A 24,642-nucleotide genomic window follows, 5' to 3' on the forward strand; every position below is an offset into this window, starting at 1 on the left:
TATGAAAACAGTGCAGTAGTAACAAGACCCACCTCACAGACTGTAATGAGGATAAATGAGGTCACACATAGAGTGCTTAGATCTGTGCCTGGAATCCAGTAAGATTGGCAGTGTGAGCTATTAACTTTTGAGATTAGAAATAAAGTTGCAGTGTTTCATTGAGAGAATTCCAATTCATTCTCCTAGAATTGACAGATCTCTACTGCAGACACGGGGCTAGTGGACACACAGCGTGAAGCCTGGGTCCTAGAACTGAGGGATCTCTACTGCAGACACGGGGATAACGTACATACAGCGTGAAGCCTGAGTCCTAGAACTGAGGGACCTCTACTGCAGACACGGGGCTAGCGGACACACAGCGTGAAGCCTGAGTCCTAGAACTGAGGGACCTCTACTGCAGACACGGGGCTAGCGGACACACAGCGTGAAGCCTGGGGCACCAGGACACAAGGCCACTGCCAAGGGCTTAGGGTTCACACAGATGATTACAAGCTGCTGTAAAAGGTGCCTCTGGACCTGGACCTGCTTCGAGCTGTGGTGACAAATTTTCTTAACTGACTCTGAACAACTTACTTACTTAGTTTTTTTTTTTTAATCTCTAAGCCTTGATTTCTTAAAGTATAAAATAGAGATAAAAATCTAATTATCTCAAACACTGTAGAGAGAATACAGCACATAGCAGGTATACAATAATTTTCATATCAACCCAATGAGATAGAATTCAATGCACTTTGTAAAGTGCAGTTTATTAAAAGAGGAAATAAATCCAGTTTTTCTAGGAGGAGATAATTTGTCATTACTAATTTTTAAATATTATGCTAACACCATCAGATTAATCTCAAATCAGTTTGAAAAGCTCCACTCTAAATTCTCTCTACCCACATACATGCTAAATAGATTGTTTTTAAAGAGGCTAATACTTTGCTTACTAGATTATTATTATTACTAATAGATGTTTTGTTTTTCACTTTACCTGTCTGAAGAACTGTCTCAGGATCAACAGATGGAAGAAAGTTTAAATCCACAGACCTGGCAGACATTAAAAGAATCATTTTTAAATACTGTACTATTCTTATAAATCTACTTCACAAATTGTTTTACACATAATACATGCACTCCAGAAGGATCGATGCTACCATCTATGAGATCAATAAAAAGCAAACACCAATGTTCCTCAAGCTGCTCTATAATGTAGGAAGTAATTACTACCAAACTCATCTAAATGTTCCAAACCAGAGAGGAACACAGCAAAAGAGAACAATTTCCCTCAATGAAAATAAATGTACAAAATCTTTGATATACTATTTGCAAACCAAATTCAACAACACATTAAGAGGATTATATATTTAACTGCCAAGTTGGGCTGGCTTCAGAGCAAACGCAAGAATGGTTCAACATACATAATTAAGTAAGTGTAATATAGAACACACAGACTTAAGGACAAAAACCTCAACAGACCCGAGACAAGGGTTTTCACTCTCTCCCTTCTTATTCAACACAGTATCTGAGACCCTAGCTACAGCAACGTAGAAGAGAAATAAAGGATATAAAAGGGAGAGAACAAAGTCAAACTGTCCCTTAATGAAGATGACATGGTCCACAATCATGTAACTAAAACACCTTTAGCAGGAGAGGAGGCAAAAATCAACCTACAAACATGACTAGCATGCACACACATATGCACGCATGCGTGGTATCCTAACAGTTACACGCCACGCCTTCCCTATTGTTGTCTTGTTTCTTGGGAAGCTGGATTCTGCCTTCACTTTCTGTAACAAGTGAGAAAGAAAATTCAAGAAAGCTAGAGGAGCTAAATTACAGATAAAAACCATGTTGCTATATGCTGAACTAAATCCTGCAATTTGTTAACTGACCCATGCTCTTGCCTCTTGGGTAGCCAAGATGCCTCCTGAGGGATAGATAGCACAATGAAGGTTGATAAAATTCACAAGAGATGGATGGGACTCTGTTACCTGAGTATGAAAAAAACCAAAACAATAACATTTGAGTGTGGAAAAAGACTGGAAGACACAATATTTTATTTACTATTTCATGTAGACACGCAAGTCAGCATTTCCCAGCATTTCCTCAAAATAATAAAAACACCTTAGTAGAGAAAGAATGGAGCCCTGACCTATTGTCATCCAAGCATGCAGAGGTCTAAAGAAGCAATTAAACAGGCTTCTTTGATGCTGTGCTTCCTCAGAGCCCTTAAGCCAGGTTTGCAGCCATCAGCAGAGATAGAATACAGCATTAAACTCTGTCCATCAACTAATTTTCCATGGGTACCCTCTTTATATGTAAGTCTTTCCTGAGATATAAGTGTGTGTGATAGCTATATATGAATCACATATGTAGCCATATAGATGTATTTACATTTTTATTTTATATGGTGTTGTGGAACTGTTTTCCAGGCAGGATATGCCAACTGCTATCTTGAAATAGAGCAGCTTTGTTACCATAAAGAGACTCCCATAAGACTAGCCCACTACATTCTTCTGTGAGAAAGGAGGAGGGTGTATCAGACAGCACAAGAGGCTTACAAGAGGCTTCTCTCCACCTGCAGGATATACAAGGGGTTGGCACTTGGTAGACAGAAAATCTTTTCGTGATATAACTACCTATAAGCTTCCTATAGTCTTGGAAGGAACATCTCGCCCATGTGCCCATAAGTAACCTAAATAAAATTGGATCACCAAGCTAGACTGTGTGGAACCATGACTCTACTTGGGATGAAAAGACATTGTCCATGCCTCCAAGGAAGAAGTCACACAATATAGGCTATATAGAAAATTAACATCTGTGACTATTTACAGTATCCTCAATTAAACTGAAATTCAAACTACTTGTTTTTATATTCTGAACTCATTCTAATCAACGTTTGGTAACATCCTTTTACATCCATGTAACCATGTTATGTCAGCTGACTGACACATGATCATAGGGTCCAAAGCAGGTTCAAGCCAGATGCAAGACAAACTTGAAAAGAAGACTGTGGATTCCTGCAAACTTCCTAACAAGAAAGCACAGTTCTAGTGACACTGACATCAACAGTTCAGGGATGATTTGTATCTTAACGTGCTAAAGTTAGCCTTGGGTAGAAAGGAACCTGGTCCACCAACCGAAACATGAAGACTGGCTAGGCCATAAAGGCAATGGACACCCTGGTAAGGTAGTAAGTCTAGAAAGCTAGACTTATCGATGATACAACTCAACTACTATGTCAACTATGATGAAATGAGACACTCCTTCCAAGTATCATGTTTCAGGACAAGAATTCTATATGCTAGACATTTTGATACTAACGAATTTAAATAAAGTAGTAAGAATTTTATTTCAAGCAGCAGGTGTCTGAAGGAAAGGGCAAAACCAAGGAGAGTAGACAATGGCTTCATTTTCCAAGTATGGTCTAATGCTTCCCCCAGTGCAAGGAGAAAGGAACACAGCCAGGCTCATCAGAAAGTCCCCTTTTAAAGCCAACTTAAGTCCAATGAACGTTGTATGTGTAAGGCGAATGACCATTAGCTGTGTGTGTCACTGCGGTCCTCTTAACCCGAGCCTGCAGCATGGGCATCCTCCACCAGACAACTCCACCCACCTTTCCTTCTCCTGCTCGTTCCCCTTATCACTTCCATTGTTAATCAGAGCAAGTTCATCTAGCAATGACGTAGACTCCTTCGTAAACTTCTCAAAGACCTGCAACAGGAGAGTGCAGAGACATACCATGAATAATCTCAAAGTCAATACGTAATAAGGACTTCGGGTAACAGCAACAGCACTATCAGTGGTGTTTCTCTTCCTTCCCAGAAAGTCACATGGTACAGTTCAACCGCCAGAGAGCACAGCAGTGCACAGAGCCCAGAACAAAATCACACTGCAAGTAATGAAGAGTTTTAACACAACAGAATTTTCAAATGCATTAAATTACTCAAACTTTGTTTTTATAATTTATTGTATTATAATTTATAAATATAATACATAATAATATAATTTATTCAAACTTATTTCCATTCTTACCCTTCTGTGGGAAAACCTATATCAATAACGGATTTTATAACTACATGAATGTTACTGAGAGCAGCTACAGCCGCCTACCCTAACTACAGACCATGTCCTCACCATACTCTATCACCAGTCAATACTGGTCATACTTAGCAGTCCAGAGTTTTTCAGACAAGTCTGTAGTATATGGATAAATGACTTATAACTTTAACATGAGTATTTCTGAGAAGGGATTCGACCACATCTGAACACAGGCAATAAAACAGACACACAGTTTTCCGACAGAGGTGTCACTGTTTAGATACGGCTATTCATTCAGGGCTAACCAAAGTTCCCTGAGGTTAGCACACACTCTCAAGAAGCTTCTTCAGAGACCATTCTCTCCACAACTCAATAAAGCAATGCTGTGGGACACTGAGCAGCACGCCTCACAAGTCTGGACAAGCGGAAGCTGTGTGTCTGTCATACTGCACCACGGGCTGATATTACATGAGAAGTATCTTCTAAAGGGCTGTGTCATCGAGACCGCCTCTCAAGACACTGTGCTACCGTCACTCTACTTTAAGGGCGACCTTACCGGTCCTGATCCAACGGACACAGCTAACAGAGGGCTACTGTACCCTGCAGGGCTAATCTAAATGTTGCAGGTCCGTATTCATTTTGTCTTGCTCACAACTGCACAAAATAGCACTGTTACTATTACTGCCTTATAGATATGAAAACTAAGACATGGGAAATTAAACACATCAATGAAGGTCACATGCCCAGTTTCTAACACCAGGACGCTAGCCAAGTGACCCTGACTACAGAGTGTGGGCTCCGAACAATACAGTTCTCTGACATACACAATGTGCTTCTTTGTTTTTATAAGAACAACCAACATCTTAGTTTACTAAAATGAGAAAGTTATTCACACATATTCATGTGTAAAGGCATTTGATTATCTTGTTTTATAATACTATACCAACCAGCCTCTTATTCAGCCAGTCCATGTGATCGTAGGTAAGACTCCCACCAAAGTCTTCTGTCAACTGGCATGGCTCTATGTAACGAGTCAACTTATTGGCAGACACTAAAATAACCTACAGAGAAAAGAAAAAATACCAAGGAAACTATTAAAGTCTGGAGGAAATAAGGAACTAGAATTAGGGTTAAAAAAACGTGCAATACTGCTTCAAAATAATAGCAAACTATCATTTATTATTTAATGCAAGATGACAAATCAATTCAATTATGGTTATCTGCTAAAAAAAACTATCAAAAAATTCTGATGATATCAATATTGAAAAAAAATACGAGGAGCCTGAAAATATCTTCACTAACCAAAGATGTCAGTAAAAATAAACTGGACTGAAACACTGAATGGTTTAACTCTGGGAACTTAAAAGAAACGATACTCTTCAGGCTAAGCCAAAAAAGGAAGTCATTCTGCTGAAGACCAGCAACAGAGGGAGGTAAACACAGGCAGCATCTAGCATAAGAGGGACCAAGGGCAGGTATACAGCAAGAGAGGGTAAGTTTCTCACTATGCAAACACCCCAGTAAGGACACAGAGAAAGTACAGTAGAACTAAGGGATTGAGACACAAAGATGATGACCAGTGACTGAGTCTCATTACCAAGGAACACACTGCTAAGAGAGCAGTCTTAGGGGGGAAATCAAGTCTGGATGTGACTGTGGAAATCCAAATGTCAGTTTGTGGAAATAAAGGCTGCAGATGGCAAAAGTGTGTTCAGTATACGGCAGGATGTTCACTGCAATGTGCTCCCGATGGGAAATGTTGCATCTGTCCAAGATGCGAAAGATGGAAACTGGGCTGTCCGAGAATGACAACAATGTGTACAAAAAACCCGAAGATTAAAAAGCTTCACTTGATGGAAAAGCCCATAATCCCACAACCAACAACAGCAGGATTGCGTATTCATTTCCAGGAAGCAGACACTATTCACAACCTTCCTGTGCATGCACCAATACTCAAAGAATACGTTGGCGGATGAAAAGAAAACAAAATTCTAACTAAATAAAACGGATTTCCACAAAACACTGCTAACAACATTTCCAAAATAGTACAATTTAATTTATTCTGAGCTGTATGAACTATGAGTGACCACAGTGCTGAAGCACAGATTCAGGCTGCCCCAAATAATGTGGCCCCATGAAGAAGCAGCTGCTAGGACTTTTAGACACAGAAGGGAAGAAAGTGAGTAAGTTAAGGCCTTTGTCAATCCAAGTTTTCTGATGATACCCTTAGCTTGGTGGAAACTCAGGGTCTGCTGTTAATATATTCTAAAGGTTGTTACCTGTAGTTGAAAGGACAGAGGATCGGACACAAGGGTGAGCTACTCAGGGGGCTAACGATGGCCCAAAGTAATTTGGCTGTAGATCCGTACCATTTTAACTCTCCACAAAATTCTGATACACGTCTATAAAAACTAAAAAGACTAAATATCACCAAGGGTATTCTTGACAAAGGAACATGAAGAACACCTCTGGTCCTGGGTCTCACTACTGGAGACTTCAAGAAAAATAATACAAACAGAGAAGAACACAGATTTGAGTAAATATACTATTATTATGAACGTTTACACATAAAAGAGGGGCAGAGGCAGCACTCTGATTTCCAGTGTCTCTGAGGACAGGATTCATGCCAGTTCTGGTCTTGTCATTATCACACAGATACTGTCCTCTGGGCAGCAATATCTGACGTCAATGGGGAGGTGCTGCTGAGAGGCAAAAGGAACTTGACTTTACTACTAGAGAAAAGGAAGCTGAGCAAGTAGGTATGGATTTTACATGGGCCGGATATGCAGAGAAATACTGAGGCTAGCAAGGGAAGGAATCTTCGGTGGACAATAAAGGGCACTGCAAAAGTGCACAGGAAAGAGATCACTAAAAGGGAAAACTAAAGAAAACAAGAAATCCCGTGGGAACAATGAACAGGCCAGCTGATTGACAATGTGGAAAGCTGATAACAAAACTTTGTTATATTATACATAATTCTGTAGAGTAAAACACTTAGTCATACTAATAAGAACACCAGTATTTGTAACAAAATTATACTGTTAAAAATAAACAGAATATCTACACAAAGACATAGACTTCTTTTATAAAAGCCCAAATTACTCGAGGAAAAATAATTTTCGATTAAATAAGAATGAATGTTGAATTTAATTCTATCTCTAAGCTCTAAGTACCACTTAATAACTGGTAGTGAACTTCCCTTTAAAGTTAAATATGTTTAGTGGCCAAATAACCAGCATTTGAAATTACTCCCATCTCTTTAGGACATCAGGCTTTTAATAAGCACTTACTGACTGGGTAAATTTCAGAACTGAGTCTCTTCAGTGTCTAAGAGGAAAGGCACTGATATAAAAAGCTTCATTCATTAAACACTTCCGTTCCAAGTCAAACATCTATGACGTCAGACCAAAGATGCTGCTTCTTTTATCCTCTGAGATGCTAGTGACTGTTCATTCGCAGGGGCAGGCACCTATGCTAAGCAGGATGTGACAAAGGTCATAAAGCACCAGGTTTCCTTATCCTGCACACAGCCTAAGTCTGAGCAGCTGGCGCACCTGCTCACTTCATATTCGCGCAGAGTCATGTTTTCTGAAGGCCCCTAGCTATGAACTATGGAACTGTGCTCGATCTCCCTTGTGCCAACTGCAGCATCCAGGCTTTCTTGACCTCAGCTTCTTGGGATGTGACTTCCCACCGAAACTGTTGGAAAATAATCTCTGGACTAGCGAGAGCCATCTTCCTTTAATTGGTAGCACACAGGGCTCCACTAATGCCACATAACTGTCAAATCCACCAATGACAAAGCTGCAAGAACAAGTGGGGAGAAATACCTGTTTTCTACTTGGTGTATAGAACAAGCATTGCTGCAACCAAAGGAACTACAGAGAAACCTGAAGCCTGTGGTGCCCTGGGAAAAACAGTAAGACAAAGCCAAGAGCCAAATCAACCCGGGCTACTGTACTTGACACCTCCCCTCACTGCTAAAACACAAAGAAAAGGTAAGTGGGTTAACATGCACACACAAATGCTATTTACCCCAATTTTTACTATCTTAAAATGCCCAATATTCAATTCAGAATAAAACGAAAGAGCATACAAGAAATACCACAGTCCCTACTCAGAGCCAACAGTATAAAGAATAAGAGACACAAGTGATCACGTGTCAGGTAGCAGGAACCATGCAGACAGCTATAATGCAGAGACAGATAAGAGATCACCAAGAAGACAAAGAAGACTCATCACTTAGAGTCTAAGGGAGGCTGGATCCTTGGATATCACCCCAAGTGCCAAAATCTAAAGATATTCAAGTAGTCTACGTACAGTGTCACTTCATCTGCATAGACCCCACATAAATCTCTTGCATGCTTTCAATCAACCCTAGCTTACTCATACCTAATGACATGCAAATGGTAGAGAAATGTGGTTAAAGAGTATGGTTTAGGCACAAACGCTATGTTTAATACAGAAAAAAGTGTGTGTATGTGTTTGTCTAGGTTTTGTGTGTGTGCGTCTGTCTGTATATGTGTCTGTCTGTCTTTCTTCTTGCCTGCCTATCTGTCTGTCTGTACAATGCACACGCCAACATAAGTGGAGGCCAGAGGACACTTGGATAGATTCCTCAGAATCTCAGGTGCCAGAGGACACCCTGGATAGATTCCTCAGAATCTCGGGTTCCAGAGGACACCTGGATAGATTCCTCAGAATCTCGGGTGCCAGAGGACACCTGGATAGATTCCTCAGAATCTCGGGTGCCAGAGGACACCCCTGGATAGATTCCTCAGAATCTCGGGTGCCAGAGGACACCCCTGGATAGATTCCTCAGAATCTCGGGTGCCAGTCAACCTTTTGTATGTCTGTTTACTTAAACACAGGGTCTCCCATTGCAATCAAGGTCACAAGCAAGCCAGACTGGCCGACCAGCCAGCCTCTGGGATCCATCTACACCCATCTCCCCAGGACTGGGTTTTTAATTATGTGCCACCATGTCCAGTTTTTCACTTGGGTTCAGAACTGAAATATGGTCCTTGCTCAGAAAGCGCTTTTAGCACTGGAGCCATTTCCTGATCCCAGAAGGAACTTTTCCAAATATTTTCATATGTGACTTCAATCCATGAATGTGAATATGGATGGAAGGCTGGGTACACAAGAATCAAACAGAGATGCCACATAGCAAAACCATGGCAATAGATGAGGAAATTTTCCAGCGGTCTTCTCAACAAACTCAGCACAATCAAACACAGAGTCTGAAAATGGATCAAAACTGAAAAAAATTCCAAAAGAGAAAACACCCAAACCAGGCTAGGACAAGCTCCATAACAGAGCACCTGTCTACCACTCACAAAACCCTGGGTTCAGTCCCCAGAACTAAATAAATAAGAAGGGGACAATATGGGTTTAAAATCAAAGAGAAGACCAAGTAAGAAAAGTGAGAAAATTTCTAATCATCCAACATGAATATAGTTAAAATAGCAGAAATACAGAAATCAGGGTACAGAGATATTTCAAATCACAGTGTCAGAGAATTTTTAAACTGGAGGACACAGTCCAGGGACACAAGAACTATGGAGACTACCAAATAGGATAAACACCAAATGAAAGATCTACATATATGAAATCAAAGTGCTGAAAACCAAAATCAAAATGAAATCTTGAAGGTGGCCCAAGGGAAAGTGACCTAAACAAACAGGATCGAGACTAATAAAACTGACTCCACGTAAGAAAAACCTGAAAATAAACATGGCATATGGCCGACAATACACTCTATGGTCCACTCTGAGGTCTAGAGTGGCCTCCCACTTGCCACATTTCCTCCTCCTCATCATTGAAAACTTTAAGTACAAAGGGTTCAGTTATGCAGGAGTTAATAAAGAGTGTACAGATGGAGATGAAGCTTTTACAGTGTATGAGGAAGACACAATCATTTCACAAGTGTGTGAGCGTGGAGTATATATAGCTGTAGTACAGCAGTACAGCACAGAGCTGGCGCTTCTAAGTAACTAACAGAACACGCACAGCAATGTCAGTGAGATCTACTTCCCAAGGCGCAACTCTTTTTTATAAGGATTATATTTACCTCAAAGCCAAGTCTATCCTTTTCTTTCCAAAAACAAAAGTGGGTTACTTTCTTATCCCAGAATTCATCTGGCTTCACTACACATACAAGGGATACCTCAGCCGGAACAACATTCTGCAAAACATAGAAGAATAAGCACAAATTACACATGCGAATGACTTACTAGATGTACAAATCACTAGACACTTGTGGTTATGCTACGATACTTGAAAACAAAGTCAAATAAGAAAAGAAAGCCAAAGAAATTCTCCAAACTTCAAAACCTAAGTGGCAATAAAGAAAGACAAGCTATTTAGAAGTTTTCGAACAGTTCTACACAGACCGTATATATCAATCACATTTGTTATACACAGTATCCCTGCTGAAAGCATGTTTAGAGTAAACCACAAGACTTATATTTTAGGTAAGAAACTATTAAAATTAGTTTTTCTAAGGCACAGGACAAATGTTTTCCAATACCATCATCAAGAAGAATTTCTTCAGGAGATGAGAAATCCATTTTCTCACAAAGTTGGTTTCTTATCTGCCATTACATAAAAAGTCAGGGTTCTTTGTGATCAGTAACTGGGAGAAGACAAACCATCTTTCCACACAACACAGTTTCACATTTTCTAAAACGACCAAGAGTGGTAGTTAGCATTATTAACTTAAGTACATCTCCTTAATCAGGAAGCTGTGCAAACGTCTAACCTGAAGAAACCCCTGCAATCTACTCATTTCCACTCCGTTCTGTTAACATCCCAAACTAACTTCCTGAAATACTCTGCAAAGGCCTCACTGCTTTACATCGTCTGGGGTCAGAATGTCTGGTCACAGCTGCTAATGCAGTTCAAGCTGGATTCCTGCTGAGTCAGACCTGACTGTGCGCCTCTTCCTGGCATGCTCCTCCACCATAGCTGAGCTCAGAGATCCTAGAACGCAAGTCTGAACCCGCCTCACGTGTTTGCCCCTCCACTCCCTCTGCTCAGGGTGTTCTTCATTCTGTGTCCTGTACTGAGGGCTCCCTCCTTAAGGAGGCTTTCCCTGCATCTAGAGGGTGTAAGTATCTGTGACTGTCTGTGTGTATCTATGTGTAAGAATATATGTACCTGTGTCTGTGTGTGTTATCGGTAAGTGTGTGTGTAATTGTATTTATGTCTGTGTGTCTGCGTGTGTATCTATGTATAAGAATGTGTGTATACTTCTGTGTGTGTCTGTGTGTATGTGTATAAAAGTGTGTGTATCTGTGTTTGTGTATTTGTATATGTATCTGAGTGTGTTATCTCTGTGTGTGTGAGTGTATGTGTTATATATCTGTGTGTGTACATCTGTAAGAGTGTATCTGTGTTATCTGTATCTGTGTATCTGTATATTGTGTGAATCTGTGTGAGTGTATCTGTGAGTGTATCTGTGTTATATATCTGTGTGTGTACATCTGTAAGAGTGTATGTGTTATCTGTATCTGTGTATCTGTATACTGTGTGAATCTGTGTGAGTTTATCTCTGTGTGTGCATCTGTGTGTGTATATCGGCATGTGTGTGTATATCGGCGTGTGTGTGTATATCTGTGTGTGTATATCGGCGTGTGTGTGTATATCTGTGTGTGTATATCGGCGTGTGTATATCTGTGTGTGTATATCTGTGTGTGTGCATCTGTGTGTGTATATCTGTGTGTGTATATCGGCGTGTGTGTGTATATCGGCGTGTGTATATCGGCGTGTGAGCATCTGTGTGTGTATATCTGTGTGTGTATATCGGCGTGTGTGTGTATATCGGCGTGTGTGTGTATATCGGCGTGTGTGTGTATATCGGCGTGTGTGTGTATATCGGCGTGTGTGTGTACATCTGTGTGTGTATATCGGCGTGTGTGTATATCGGCATGTGTGTGTACATCTGTGTGTGTATATCGGCGTGTGTATGTACATCTGTGTGTGTATATCGGCGTGTGTGTGTATATCGGCGTGTGTGCATCTGTGTGTGTCTATCTGTGTGTGTATATCTGTGTGTGTCTATCTGTGTGTGTATATCTGTGTGTGTATATCTGTGTGTGTATATCGGCGTGTGTGTGTATATCTGTGTGTGTACATCTGTGTGTACATCTGCGTGTGTGTGTATATCTGTGTGTGTACATCTGTGTGTGTGTATATCTGTGTGTGTATATCGGCGTGTGTGTGTATATCTGTGTGTGCATCTGTGTGTGTACATCTGCGTGTGTGTGTATATCTGTGTGTGTATATCTGTGTGTATATATCGGCGTGTGTGTGTATATCTGTGTGTGTATATCGGCATGTGTGTGTATATCGGCGTGTGTGTACATCTGTGTGTGTATATCGGCGTGTGTGTGTACATCTGTGTGTGTATATCGGCGTGTGTGTGTATATCTGTGTGTGTATATCGGCGTGTGTGTGTGTCCACATTCACCACAGCTCTCACCACCAGTTAATGCTCCTCATTCATTTCCTTAACTGCCCATTGCCTGACGCCTCAACGGCACCTAGGCTTCCCAATGGCAGGTCCTTATCTATGGATGTCATTCTATACCTCAGTGCCTGACACACAGAACCCATTCCAACAATATCTGTTAAATAGTTTAGTCTTCGTTAGCAGTGGATCTCACTCAAGTAACTGTAGCTTAGAGCTGGAGGTGACGAAGGCAGATCAGAAGTCAGGTGCGTCTGACTCAGTCTTGCCACTTCCACAGGCTCTGGACCAGGTCACCACATTACTTCTGGAATGTCGGGATGAAGAATATATTAGACTTTGAGGGCCCGAGAACCTCTTTTCCAACTATTCAGTTCTGTGGTGGAGAGCTTGCAAATTTTGTGCACGGTCAGCTCCTGATATTTATTTAAACCCAAAGTCCAACCACTACTCTAAGCCATCGAGGCCGCACCAAGTTATAATTTTTTGGAAAGAGACGGAAATGATCTTTCCACAGCAGCATGTCAGTGTCCCTGTGATGACTGGGATGGCGCTCAGGTAAGCAGCATGAGCTCGGCTGTTTCAGAATCCTTATCACAGAGGCTGGCAAGTTTAGGGTGTAGTTTCTTCAGTTACTGACCTATGGAAAAATCAGTATGTCTAAGCCATTGCACAGGAAAACTATGAGAAGCAAGGGAAACAAGGCTCCTCTTTCAGAACATTAGTGATGGGCAGACTGCTCTCACGGAGCTGGGGAAACTACCAAACATCTGACCCCAGTCCAAGATCAAAGCACCGAAGTCACTTCCTGAATAGAGATAGTTAACGAGGAGAAAATGGCCAAGGGAATTCTGGAAAAGTCAGATATGAGTCAATCTAAATGTCTACAAAATTATCCATCAGGCAGAAAGCACAGCAGGGATTAAGTCTACCGACTGTTCCACAGAACTGCCACAGATCCAAGTGCAGATCATAGCAAGTCCCAAGGGCTCACCAGCAACAGGTGAGTGTCACGATGAAAGGAAGAACACATGACTATCTTCAACGGACTGCTCACCTAAGTGGAATCTAACGACTTTTTCAGAGAAGTCTCGGGTTAGGAGGCCACCACACGTTTGGCAGAGGGTTTGCTGTGGGGCACCAATTTTAGAAACCAATTCTCTGAGGACACCTCTTTATCTCAGGACAGAGCCCAGTGAGGACGCATTTAAGTCTTATCCTTAAGAAGGAAGCAACAGGGGCTAAAGAGAATGCTCAGCAGCGATGAGGTTGCTCTTCCAGATGACCCAGGTTCAATTCCCAGCACCCAAATGATAGCTCACAACTGTCTGTAACTCTAGTTCTAGGGGACCTAACACCTTCTTCTGGTCTCCTTGGTCACCAGGCACAGATGTGATGCACAGACACGAATGTAGGAACCACATCCATAAAGATTAGAAAAAAACAAATAATAGAGCAATAGGTAAATAATCTGGGATCACTTCAGACGTGTGGAAAAAGCCAGGGCCCAACACTTGGGCTTTGCCAACTTCTAACTTTGTGAGGCTGAACTTAAATAACGCAGACAGTATTGAGTCACGCTAAACTCTGACACCAAAGTTAAAACCTGTAATTATCTCTCCTTGTTGCCATCCCTCAAATCCTCTCAACCCAACTGTCCTAAGCAATGGATGAAGCATGACACAGGATTCTCCCAATTGAGGATTTAAAGCTCAGTCCCATTTCTCTGTGCGGCCCTAAAGGAGCAGCCCGCCACTGCTCACGCTCAGACTGTCTTTTATGCCACTGATACTTGATAAAACAAACACATGCTACCTGTTCCTGCTGAATGAATTGTATTTTCCCCAAATTAGTCTACCGATGCCTTTCACTGAATTTGGTTCATTTGGGGGTGTCACGCAATAGCTCCCTTTCTGGAAACTTCTAAGGAAGACCAGATACCTGAGAGCAGTCCACCCCATGGGATGTTTCCGTGTCACATGACAATGTAGCCTTACAGAAGACAAGGGTTTGCTGAGTCTCTGCTCCATGCTAGAGACTGACAGACCAGTGTGAGGGACATGAAGAAATACAGGACAAGACACCCCGCCCCCACTCTGCAGACTTAGTGGCTGTTTATTAAATGTGAATTTACAAGCTGTTAATAATGTTCTAAAGATACAGCTATGAAATAAATTCTGGGATATAAATTCTTAGTATGATCATCACAAATCCTAAATTTTTATTTTTATTTCTTTGTGGGTTTTGTTTTCTTAAAGCTGCCACTAGGCATATAAGGCTCACCTGCCAAACTTTCTCAAACTTGACTTGTCCATCCTCGATTCCCGTATAACCCAGAAAGCACAGCACGTGGAGCAGCCAGGTGAGTCCTGGGCTCTCAGTCTTCTCACGTGACAACCACAGGCTTTCTCGCTCAGACTACTGCAACACGCCAATCTATTTTCAGCCTTTAAAGCTTGTACAGGCTCAACTCTACTTCATAAATTTAAACATATAAAAATTGAATTTAAGCAATCCAATGGCACTGTGTGAAATCTCTTTTCAGAACTGAGTCACTGTTGAGAAGCCTGGGCATGAACTGATAAATAATATGTACTTGTAATTTTCATCATGGTACCGTGCTATAAAATGGAAAGCATCTCCTGAGTGACAGACACAGGACCAAGAATCACCTGCAGCATTAAGACGACTGTCTTCACCACATTCCACTGAGACTTCCTGCCGTCCACGATCACAGTGAATCCTCTGGCCTTACATTTCTCACTGAAACAAAACACAATTATGGGTGTTAAACGAGGTCCAGACTCTCCCCTGACCCTGAAGGAGGAAGGCAAAAGCTTTATTGCAGATGGGGTACAAATCACCTTGCTTGGTCCGACCTACAGTATCAACCGATAAAATTCTCCAGAGTATTCTTTCCATTTCTAACATTGTCTTTCTCATCTCTAGAAGCGTTAGTGACAAGCTGATCAGGAAGGAAAATAACTCTAAGCATTGTAAGCTAAGACCTTCAAAAGAAAACCAAGGACTATTCTAACATACCCTAAAGTTTTTCAATATCTCCTTCTAAAAATGGGGCCAAAGAGCCAGGTAAGGACCACCTTCCACATGCCTAGCGCACTTCTTACCAGATTGTAAGATTTAAGAGGAAACGGCTTCACACAGGTGAAAATAATGAGCTGTTACTAAACCACTGGAGACTGGCATCTTTGTGCCCAGAGAGCTACCATGCTGAAGTCATACTTGCTTCCAGATTGACTGGACACTTGAATGCTCCACCTCTGCCCATCACTGCCTTGATTTTCTCATTGTAAGTCATCTGGCCAACAAAACACTACCTTTAGTATGCAAAATGTGTTGTACTGTGTTTAACTGTGCAAATATTGACCAGATGTAACAGCTGCTACATGGAAAAGTTCCATCCTACATACTACATAGCTATATTTACTGTTATCATTATGTACCTATAAACTTAATGCAAGGACCTCACCTGCCTTCTCTCAGTACAGTGGGGGAAACTTCAGCCTTGCTTCCCAGAGCAAAGATCTGGAAATGAAGGCAGTCCAGCCCAGAGTCCTTTCAATTGCACCCATTAGTGGAAAAGTAGAACCAACCTTTCCCAGGGATTTCAATCTGGCTGTCTAGGAGATTTCTGAGGCCTTCCCTGCTCCCTCCCAGCACCCACAGTAGCCACAGGCGTTAACACATACTAACTCTCTAGCACGTATCTAACTAGACAGGCAAAGCATGTCTAGTTCTGCTGAGAAGCAGTGAGATCTCCACGAAGAGGAGGCAGAGCTCAGTATTTGAAAGAGGAACAGGATCCTTGGTAGGCAAAGGCAGAAACTGGGCTAAATCGACCGAGATGTATCCCAAAGATAGATAATGCCAACTGAAGCACGTGACCACACAGGAACGTGAACATAAAGATTATAACAGCATAAGTTCTGATAGTAGAAAAGTAGAAATCCATGTCTACCAACTGCTAAACAAAAATAACACAGTGCAGCCACATCCGAAGCACTGTTGAGCAGCTGGCACGGCCAGGACACAGGTAACCCTTCAGAATACGATGCTGAAAAGCCAGGGTTGAACACCCAGATGTTGTTTAATTCTCTGGTACAAAATGTACAACACAGGCAAGGCCACAGAGCGGATTAGCGGCCGACTGAAGCAGCTGGTGAGAGGAACGCGGGAGGGAACTTCTAACGTCTAGATTCTCTGGACAGACGGAAACTGTCTGGAGTCAGTGTGATCACAGGACGCTGAGACTACAGTACAAAGCACTCAACTGCAAATGTTATTAAAATCATATTTTATGACAAGTTAGTGAGATTTGTTTTAAACTTTATGTATTCAATGTTGAGATCTACACTGGGGGGAGGAGAGGATCCTCTGTGGAGGGGAAGAGTGTGATACACGCCTGTGCCCAGGCACTCGATAGCACTTAAATGCTTGCAGGGGTAGGGGAGAAACCAGACACCCAGTCAGCATTTGCAGATGCAAGTGAAGAAGAAATTCCTAGAGGTCCCAACAAGACACATTTGAAGGCCACTATGCCTTAGTGTGTCTGCAAGCCCAGGAAGGCCAGCAGAGTCAGGGCAGTCAGACGCTAAGTGGCCTCTGGAGACAGGCAAGAACTCAGGGTCCTCTGGTTCTTAGAACTTTGCAAGAAATGGAGCCAAGAAAAGCATTCCAGTGTGGGCCTGTCACCCAGAGACACACGGTGTTTTCTTGTTAGCATCTGTAACCCTGGGATGTAGGTCACACAATCATTTGTTAAATATGCTTTTAAAAAATAACACTTACATTTCAATGCATACTATAAATTAATCTGCCAGTTAATACTGTGAAAGTAATGAAGCTTGCAAATGCCACCTGTAACAATCTTAAAGGATAAGACACTAAATCTATTGCACTGAAAAAGACCCTTAATTTTCTTACATTTTTCACTAAGATAGAAAATGAAAATACACACAACCCAGAGATACTATTTCAAAACTGCCAACCAAGTGGCATTTCAGATGCATTTCAAAGGGCACGTCCATGGTCTAGGGTGCTATAAATAAGATTCCTATACCATGCAAAAAAGACAAAAAAATGTGAGATCCCCAACTCCTCACAGCCTTTCTGGGGTAACAAGGCTGGGTTCAAATAGCTCTGTAAAAGAAATGCGGATACAAAACAGCCTCACTTCTGACTCATGAAGGCCTTTCAAGGGATTCCGAGGGTTCGAGCCCTGACACTCATAACTATTTCTTGATTGTATCTAGGGGTTCTTCTGCTCAAAGTTCTGCTGATCCATATTAGCACTGGGTCGACTGTGCTTTTATTATAATGCCGTGTGTGGCATTCATCTTCATCAGAGAACATGCTTGCAAATGTCAGAATGTTCGTCTTCTAAGACTGCTAACTCTAGCCCAATGCTTTGAGATGAGAAGGCCTTTTAATGTACGTGATGACATGTCTAATGAGTCAGAATACATCGGTCTCCATGGACCCCAGCCTCTACTCTAACCACTATCTGAGTACTGTGTTCCTCTTCCAAAGCATACCGGCCATACTCACCTGGCATTTTCACATGTCCAAAGCGTACCAGCCATGCTCACCTGGCATTTTCACATGTCCAAAGCGTACCAGCCATGCTCACCTGGCATTTTCACATGTCCAAAGCATATCAGCCATGCTCACCCACGAAAACGCGAGAAGAGATGCAGCCATGGGGCACAGTGGTCACCGGCCTACTAGCTGGGGCCTACTAGCTGGGCTCTGACTCTGTCTCCAGCTCTAGCTTGCCACAGGGTTCTGGCCAAACTGCCTGTGCTAACCCTTTCTATGTTTCAGTTCCCTCATAAGATGGGGGAGAGGGAGCAGAGTTCCTCTCAGAGGAGCAGAAGAATTAAATACCTGAACACTACCTACTGTTTCCTTAGGCGGGGGCGTTCCTTCCATATCTACCACAGGTCAAATCTGTGGTCTACAATGATTCACGTTTTAAAACACAGCTCAAAGCAGCCACAAGCTGGCTGTAAACAACTACCGTGTTCACCACTTTTACATTTAGTTTTTCGACAAATATGAGTCCTTGAGAATAGTCGGTTAGCAGGTCCTTCAAGCCCACATAGGCATATGCAGAGCTCTGAAGAGAAAAAAAGCCATCGGGAAGACAGAGGCAGAAACAGGTGCTGACCGCTGACTAAGGACGACATATTACACAGCACAGAGCTGGGTGGGGCAATGAAATTAAACAGTCCCCCCTCCAGAGCTTCCGACGTCTTAGAATGTGGAGGATGGAAGCAAAGTTCTTCAGAGTCCACTTCATATGCACAGACACGAATCTATTCCTCATTAGTGAGGCAACAGAAACTCTGGAAAACTTAAAAGAACTAAACCAGCCTTGTAAGACCTGAAGAACTACTTTCAGGCACATCACCAGAGAGACGAGAGACTAAGCAGGTTAGCGCTTTGGCTCTTTCCCTTGCACCACCTGATCTGCTGTGCCTGCACAAGCCTCAGCTCCCAAGCGGTGTGCAGGAGCCTCCTGGGGGACTGAGTGTGACTGCACAGGTCTGCGGTTCATCACAGCAGCCTCATTATGGATGAGCTCTGCCTCAAAGACAGGTGCCAGGAGGCAGATTCATGGAAAAGGAGTACATAGGCCTCTAATCCTGCCTTGCCCATTTCGGTTAATTTTATTTACTTGTTTATTTATTTATTTATTTATTTATTGTATGGGGGTTAGCGTATGTGAAAGTCAGAGAACATCCGCAGGATGTGATTTCTCCCTCCGCCACGTGGGTCCCGAGTGTCAAACTCAGAAAGTGAGGCTTGCACCTTTATGCACGGGCCCATTGCACCAGCCCTTTTACCTATGAATACCTCCAAACTAGACTTCATAGCCCCTCATTTCTCTTCTTACTGAGGCTCCATGGTAAACAGATGCTTACCCTAGGTGTTCTCAGAAGATTCAAAGTACGAATTCAGAAATCTGTGTGCTGGGGGGTGCACCCAAGAGTCAAGTATTTTATGTGTGCTGCCATCAGGTCCTGGTTCTAGTCTTTAACTGCAATTTCACTACTAGAAAAGTATGTGATATTTCAACAGCGAGAACCAATAGGAAACAATACTGAAATGGAAGAAAAGGACACCTGTGGAGTCACCTTGGAATGCTGAGTAGGTAGTCCAAAGTGACGCTCAGCTCATCCATGTTTGTCTGCTCAAGGCATAGCGGGATCGTCAGGATGAGGCCACTGCGCCTGTCCTTCCCTCCTACGGAAGAGACACATTCAAGTTTACCAGGTATTAAAAAGGAATAAGAACATCTTAATCCAATGTTATTAAAACAATTACACAGTTTGGAAATATCTAATGGCTATCTGTAGTTTATAAATGCTTATGATAGTAAAACCAAAAACCACATAAAAATTCAGAAAAAAATGCATCCACGAAATCTTCATCAAAACCAAAATCATTTTAATTTTCTTCCACTTAGGCTGCTGCCTAATTGAATCAGCTCATCACACACTTCCTGGGTGCCGAGGACAATCAGCGCTTGCCAGGAAAACAAACCTGCATCTGGAAAGGAAAGCTCGAAGTCATAACAACAGTATGAATTACAGCCACTAATTTCCTACACTGTGTCTTCATATAAAATCCATTAAAATGCTATAAAAAGAAATGGAGACAACACAGAAAATGATTTAAAAAAAAAAAGCCGTGGTAAGTATAAGAAAAGTAGAAGCTGGAGGGAGAACTTGCAGAAGTGTGAACACCAGGTTGAAAGAACACGCCATGACGACAGACAGCCTGAGCTGCTCGGAGAGGAGCCATGGATCCACGTGTAAGATGGAAAGCACTGGGAGACTCGTCTACGTGATAGACTGATTAGCAGCAAATAACGTACTTATTTGATTATTTGATTCAGAGCAAAATAACACACTCAGTCACAGCCATGTGAGGCAGGACAGCCAGCTGTAGACTGTCAGATGGCAGTAGAGACACAGCAGGGAACGTGGCGGAAGCCAGGAAGTGGGGCAAGCTGAAATCTCAAGTCCTTGTCATGTTTGCCCTCAGTGTAAACTGTAACTTTTTAAGCCAGCCTGATAATGGGCACCTACAACCTAAGCACCCAAGAGGCAAAGGCCGGAAGACAGACGGCAAGTTCAACACCAGTCTGAACTACAAAGTGAGACCATCACACAGCCAAGGACTGTGGACAGAGTGACGAGTTCGATTCCCAGCACTGCAAAGGACACAAGCCGACTTAGAGCTTTTATTCATACTGTCCATCTTTCAAATTTCTGCTAGATTCACGCTGAAGCCTCCTGTCAGAACCAACAGACATTTACAATAGTTTTAGACGCCTAAACACCAGCAAATCCTGAAGAAAACAATTCTGTATGATCTCTAGCAATTCATCACTAAAAACTGAAAAGCCTGAGGTGAGAAAGACTTCCATTAGTGACAGAAATGCAATTCATGGCATGACAGCAATAAGGGGCTATTTTCTATGCAACCTTTGGTATCGAACCACTTTGTCTAACATCAATAAACCGCAATTTCAGAGGGTTCGACCAAATACGTAGCGACTCAATAGCATTTCTGTTGATTAGAATATAGGCTTTATTTCTTTTTAATGGATTGCATGAGCGACTTGGGTAATTGTGTTGGTTTGAAAACATTTTTCTGTATTGGTCAAGAGTTAAGATTTTAAGAGAAGTTACCCTCTTGTTCTGTTCAGACAAGGTCTCTCTATGCTGCACCAACTGTCCTGGGGCTCTCTATACAGACCTGGCCTAGAACTCACAGAGATCCACCTGCCTCTGCTTCCTGAGTGCTGGGATTAAGGTACACGCCACCATGCCTGGCTTGGGCAAGGGAACTTTCATTTGCTCTTCAAAACAGTTCAGTTTTATTCATGCATTTAAACTAGACACACAAGTGTTCACATGTAGGCTGTAGGTGATATCTAAACCACCTTGAAATTTTCCTTTTAGGGGTCAGGTTTAATCCTCAAGACTACACTACCCTGAACTCCACATCTTCAGTTTCTTTCGGGGTACAAAAATAGCTACTGGTGTGTAAGTGGAAGGGTCAGAAGCCACGAGAAACAGACTTTCACAACAGCTATGGTGGACGAGGTAAAGGATGCACATGGACAATGTTGTTGCTGGTGTAAAGAAGAAGCCAGCATCCACAGATGCCAGCAGTGGAGTCAGACATGCATTTCAATGTGCAGAAGCAATCCTCCTGGAGGACACCTGGCATGTCCAAAGCACTCCAAGGCAGTTGCTGTGTTTGTTTGGTTGTTTTGGGTTGTTACTGTCTGAGACAGAATCTCCTACAGCAGACCAGTCTCAAGCTTTTGCTCCTCCCACCTCAGCCTTCTGAGTGCTGGGATTACATAGGTGTGTGCCAATTCACCAATCCTTAGAGCCTGCTCAATACGTCCCATTGTAAGAATTTACATTATCAAACAATCATTATGAAATTCACAAGGCTACAGATATGAATGCTAATAATATCATCCACATCCAAACACAAGTTGTGATTGAAAACACAAGTTTAAAAATAAAACACATATTAAATTAGGAATAACACCACCAGTAGAAATCAGCTTCTTGTTTTGTCAACGTTACCATCTTCATCAGGACAATACGGCAACTTACAAAGACACATCCGACATTTGGGGTTAAAAAAGAAATCAGAATATCGAGACAATGACAAGAGCTCAGGGAAATAGGAAAGAAAAAACAAAGAGACTATAGTCTGAGTGACCCTAAACTGCAGGGCCACAGAGTGCAGTCTCTCCCGATATAGTCAGTGATTCAGACTCCAAAGTCCCTGGGCCAGAATGCAGCATGCCACAGCTCTCCGTCTTCACCTGCAATCGTCTTGGCGGACGTACACTTCTTGTTAGTAACTTTAAGCAAATTCAAGTGAGTACAGAGAACAGAAGTGGCATGTTGTAACTTTGGCAGCACAGTGGAAGCTATTACTCCCAGGAACAGCTGCTGAATGCTAGTCTGTCGACCATCACTGGGTACTCAACTTTACTTCAGGAGTGAGAAGTCGTGACTTCATTAGCATGGCGGTCAGTCAGTCAATCACAGAACAGAATAACAACCAAATAATGAGGAACCAGCAGCAAGGGATCATGGCAACCCATGCAAGAAATGGCTTAAAAACAAAACCTTATAAAAGAAACTCTACAGTCCCTCTGTTAAAGAAATCATAGAAAGCTCACCTACGGAAGAACTCTGGACACGTACCTGACAGGAAGGCCAGCTTTTTCTTCAGGATGGGCAGTATCACCGAGGCCTCCATCTCACTCCTGCCTGAGAAACAGAAATGTCAGCCACAGCACGGCAATGACTCTAACTCATGTGACCATTTATCCAGGTAAGTTGTGGTTTTTTTTTGTTTTGTTTTTGTTTTTTAAGGGAGCTGTAGATATTTTAGTGGCATCTCTGCCCTTTCCCCACAAGATACCAGTGGCACCCCCACTCCCTGCTGGGACACCGTCCTAAGTGCACACTTTGCCAAACATTCTTCAGCAGGCGAAGCTGCAGCTGGCTGAGAACCAAGGGCTTTAGTGCTTTTCAAAGCAGCACCCCTGAGCCAGCACGCTGACTGTAGACAGCAACAGCTCAAAAATTACTTCAGTTATTTTATTAATCCACGAAGTAGGCAGTCAGTCTTCCCTCGCTCTCCGTATTCCACAGCTTGTTCCAAACAGCTGATCCCTCTGCCATGGCACTAGCAGCCCCTGATTCCATGTTCTTCCTCCTCCCTAACAGCTCTAACAGACCGGAAGCCTTGTTTACTCCAAGGTGTTTCTCAGCAAAGTCTCAATTACCAGCTTCAGCGTTCCACATTTCACAGTTTCAGATTCTCCTGGGGAGGGGGTAATCTATTTATTAGCTGACTTCATTTCTTTTGCTTTTGTGACTATTGTTTTTGTTCGAGGCAGGGTCTCCCTCTGTAGCCCAAGCTGGCCTGGAACTCATAATGTACCCCAAGCTAGTCTCACCCTGTGCCATTCCTCCTGTCAGCCTCCCGAGTAAGGGGCTGAGTTTATCCTTCAGGGCGAGCCACAAGTGACTGTTTGGTTTTCCAGAGTCACCGCTGGGGTTTATGGCTCTCAACAAAAAGGGAATATTCACCAGTCAGTGCTGGGAGGATGTCAGGTTTCCTTAAATGGAGGCTCTGGCAGGGCAGGCACTCTGAGACCTGGCCAGCCCTCGATACTCCCAACCAGGACTTGAGAAAAGCAGGCTCTTTAAAACACGAAAACAAAAAAAGCTGAAGCTCAACTACACAGCCCTCGTACACCGAGCTGCAGGGCTGAGAGAGGATTCTCCAGCCTCAACTACACTGCCCTCATACACCGAGCTGCAGGGCTGAGAGAGCATTCTCCAGCCCTCTCCATCCTTCCCTCCTCCACAGCAGCTCACCCCAACCAGCACAGACAGGCCAGGCCTGGAGAGTACTGTGAGAACCCAGTGAGAGCCGCTCTCCTAAAAGAGAAGAAAATATGACTCTGGATTACGAGTCCAGCAAGGACCCTGCCATGAGTCTATCCCATTCCAGCCACTATGCTGTCTGCTGAAACAAACCATTCAGGTTATAGCCCTGTCCTGCAGAAAACACACTCTTCAAAAAAAAAAAAAAAAATCCCGAATTTGAAAAAGAAAAATATAGTCATCAGATAATGGCTAATTAAGGAAGGCTAATTAAGCCAGTGAACTACTTTATAGGCTTTGTGGGTAAGAGAAAAACAAACAAAACCACCACCATTCCCACCTGCTACAAAGAAAACAACCTGTCAAACCAATTGATGTATCTGTAAGTTCTGCTCCTCAAACATTAATTTTCTATTTGTTCTTCTCATTGTGATTCTATATTAGACCAGCTAACAGAAAGGAGTTCACACAAGCTCACGGTTTTACATCCTGACAGAAAACCTATAGCATTTCGTGTTTCTAAATCAATACTGTGGTTTGATCAGTTGTTATCAGCTGCACAAGAACCCTGAAACTCATGTTCACATCTTAGCGCTCACCCCGTGCTCACCTTGGGGTCCTGACCTGAGATAAGGTTTGACGGCAACGCTAATAATGATTATGTTAATTAACATTTACCTT

The 24,642-nt window shown here is 42.6% G+C and overlaps 1 protein-coding gene across 8 annotated transcripts in view; it reads right to left on the bottom strand.

Annotated features, from left to right (window-relative positions):
- The window catches only part of Sestd1 (SEC14 and spectrin domain containing 1), a 94,955-nt gene that overhangs the window by 33,550 nt on the left and 36,763 nt on the right, over window positions 1–24,642 (bottom strand). For 5 of the 8 annotated variants that reach the window (XM_041639681.1, XM_041639682.1, XM_041639686.1 and 2 more), the window contains 7 exons: window positions 22,768–22,833; window positions 19,657–19,765; window positions 15,169–15,259; window positions 10,097–10,210; window positions 4,971–5,084; window positions 3,599–3,696; window positions 974–1,029 (listed from right to left, as the gene is read on the bottom strand). In XM_041639681.1, the coding sequence (XP_041495615.1) occupies window positions 974–1,029; window positions 3,599–3,696; window positions 4,971–5,084; window positions 10,097–10,210; window positions 15,169–15,259; window positions 19,657–19,765; window positions 22,768–22,822 (637 nt within the window). In that variant the 5' untranslated portion in view covers window positions 22,823–22,833. The remainder of the gene's footprint in view (window positions 1–973; window positions 1,030–3,598; window positions 3,697–4,970; window positions 5,085–10,096; window positions 10,211–15,168; window positions 15,260–19,656; window positions 19,766–22,767; window positions 22,834–24,642) is intronic. The other 3 variants (XM_041639684.1, XM_041639685.1, XM_041639689.1) reach the window with 2 other exon arrangements.

This window comes from Microtus oregoni, unplaced genomic scaffold (genome assembly GCF_018167655.1).
Source record: "Microtus oregoni isolate MIOR12 unplaced genomic scaffold, Mior012 000060F_ref0000265, whole genome shotgun sequence".
NCBI classification, from domain to species: domain Eukaryota; kingdom Metazoa; phylum Chordata; class Mammalia; order Rodentia; family Cricetidae; genus Microtus; species Microtus oregoni.